The sequence below is a fragment of the Lactuca virosa genome, chromosome 4 (assembly GCF_052849685.1).
Source record: "Lactuca virosa cultivar CGN04683 chromosome 4, Lactuca_virosa_CGN04683_v6, whole genome shotgun sequence".
Lineage (NCBI taxonomy): Eukaryota > Viridiplantae > Streptophyta > Magnoliopsida > Asterales > Asteraceae > Lactuca > Lactuca virosa.
The window spans coordinates 59,566,307-59,568,687 of NC_136429.1; the positions used below are offsets into that span (position 1 = coordinate 59,566,307).

At 31.1% G+C, this 2,381-nt stretch overlaps 1 protein-coding gene across 1 annotated transcript; it reads left to right on the top strand.

The window, feature by feature from the left end:
* The first annotated feature begins 475 nt into the window (after nt 1-475).
* On the top strand, nt 476-895 carry LOC145109811 (protein yippee-like At4g27745). Its single transcript, XM_079046963.1, has 2 exons — nt 476-568; nt 665-895. Exons 1-2 carry the CDS (start codon nt 476-478, stop codon nt 893-895), a joined length of 324 nt encoding a protein of 107 aa, XP_078903089.1.
* Nucleotides 896-2,381: the final 1,486 nt, after the last annotated feature.

The window sequence follows — 2,381 nt, forward strand, 5'->3', positions numbered from 1 at the left end:
GTTGAAATTTTTACCTTGCCCCTACGCAAACAAAAATATAAATCTAGAGCTAGACACATTCATCATGACATTGTCATTTTCAATTTTGCCACATTTATAGTCTTTTCAACTATTGATGCCATTAAATGGGTAACAAGAGACATCAACACTTTGGATCAACTTGGATAATAAAAAAAAAAAAAAATTTAGAAACATAATTTCATTTTGAGTGGAATAAATTTTAAATATCAAGGAACTTTTTGTCTATCTTTTATATATACGTTTATACATTTATTTTTGTGAAGCACCAAAACCAAACTACATTCATAAAACATTAAAATATATTAGAGAGAAGTAAACAAAAGCTGTTATGGTTGTTTGATATAATGTAGATGTATTAGATCTAGTTTGTTAGATCGTATCATATCTTCAATATATTTTCTCTCAACTCAAACATTTCATTCATTTCCATTTGTTCACTGCTCAATTCTCTTTAATGGCGGATGCAATCGGTCCACGGCTGTATGGATGCTACAACTGCCGGAATCATGTCGCGTTTCACGATGATATTGTCTCTAAAAACTATGTGGTAATTAAACATTAATATACATTATCATACAGTATATCTTATCTTAATTCTTTCTTCAAAGTACAATGTGTTTACTATGTGTTTACATGTTTATAGGGTAGACAACGTCGTAGAGCTTTCTTGTTTTCCCAAGTGATGAATGTGGTAGTAGGTCCTAAACTGGATCGTCTACTCATCACGGGTTTATACAACGTGGCAGATGTTTCATGCTCTGATTGTGGGGAGATTTTAGGATGGAGATATGAGAAAGCGTACATTGAAGCACAAAAATTCAAAGAATCCAAAACTGTGCTTGAAAAATTTAAGATTGTGAAGGAGGATTGGTAGAAATCTTTCTTTATGTTCATGAGTTGTTTTTTTATCTTGAAATCGAACAATAACTATTTAGTCTTATGCCGATAATTTAAGTTGTAACTTTGTTTATCTTCATGTGTTATTACGCTTTCAATCATTTATCTCCACAAATTATTTATTTATCTTTGTAATGGTGTAGATATATAAACCCTAAACGATCATCTTTGCACTAGTTTGTGAGATGCCTATGTATTAACATGTATAGATGTCCACTCAGGAGATTTTGGTATAAATAGTGTGTTAAGGACCATAGGTAAACATGCATTGTTTGATTTGTAGTAATGAAAAACTCAACATTTGGTTGTTTACATGCATGTTAGCATTTGAACGGATCAAACATGTTTCATTATATTTATTTTGTAGATAATAATAGATTATTTCGGTATGTACAGAAAAGAAAATAATATTTTAAACGAGTTCATTTTATTAATCTATTTCTAAATTAAATAAAAAATATGTTTAAATGTCAAGACCACTTAAATGAACAAACAACCTTTATTAACGATGTTATTACTTTTACAACTAAAACTCGCTACAATATACATTCAAAAACAACACATTCAAACACTCGTAATATTCAAGCTAGACCAAAACAACTCACAAGCAAAAAGAACAACCACATACGATTTAAGAGTTAGAAAATGAAACCCTAACTAAGAACAAAAGTCTAATGGAGAGAACCCTCTTTTGTTAGTTAGTGTTTTGTCTCTATGTTCTGTTGTATATATAGGAGATAAGGTCAAACGCAACACATTGTCAGGCGGTTGATCTGCAATCCCACTTTATATACTTTTGTCTCCTCCTGTGATTGGATCATAGTTAGTATAAATAGGAGCATCACCCCTTGTAATCGAATCACTCTTTTGAAACATCAATCAAGAATCACTTAGTCAATCATATTGTTCTCTTTGTTCCTTCTCCTGTTCATGTTCTTTAACTTTATTAAACTTACTTGAATACTTTGTTCTTTTATCTCTTCATGGCTTGACTGGTATTATCCAGACTTGATTGGAAAAGATTATTTACCTCTATTGTTGTGTTTATCTCAAGGTTTAAGTTATTAAACCTTGTCTACTGGGTTTTATAGGTTATAAATCTATGCATGAGGCGGAAAATTACTTAACTCTTAAGTTCACACACAACCTATTTGGATCTATGTTTTCTCTATTGATATCAATAAACTATGAACATCAAGAACCCTAATGGAACTCTATAATAATCGAAATTTACATAGAGTTAGGGTTTACATACCTATTATAGCAAATAATCACACCAATATCCTTCTTGAAAACCTTGGAAAGCAAGCACCAAAAGTTTAGTGTCTCTAATGGTTTGTACCCAAAACCCTAGAAACCCTAGAATGATGAGGTGAGAGAGGTAGGAGAAGTAAATTTCAATCCTAAGCGTTATGATAAAGGTATAAACGAAAATAATGAGCCAGTAGGTCCTATTTATAGTT

Coding starts and splice junctions, on each gene's coding strand:
- LOC145109811 (XM_079046963.1), top strand. CDS start 476: ATGGCGGATGCAATCGGTCCACGGCTGTATGGATGCTACAACTGCCGG. Junction 569..664: donor TTGTCTCTAAAAACTATGTG/GTAATTAAACAT, acceptor ACATGTTTATAG/GGTAGACAACGTCGTAGAGC.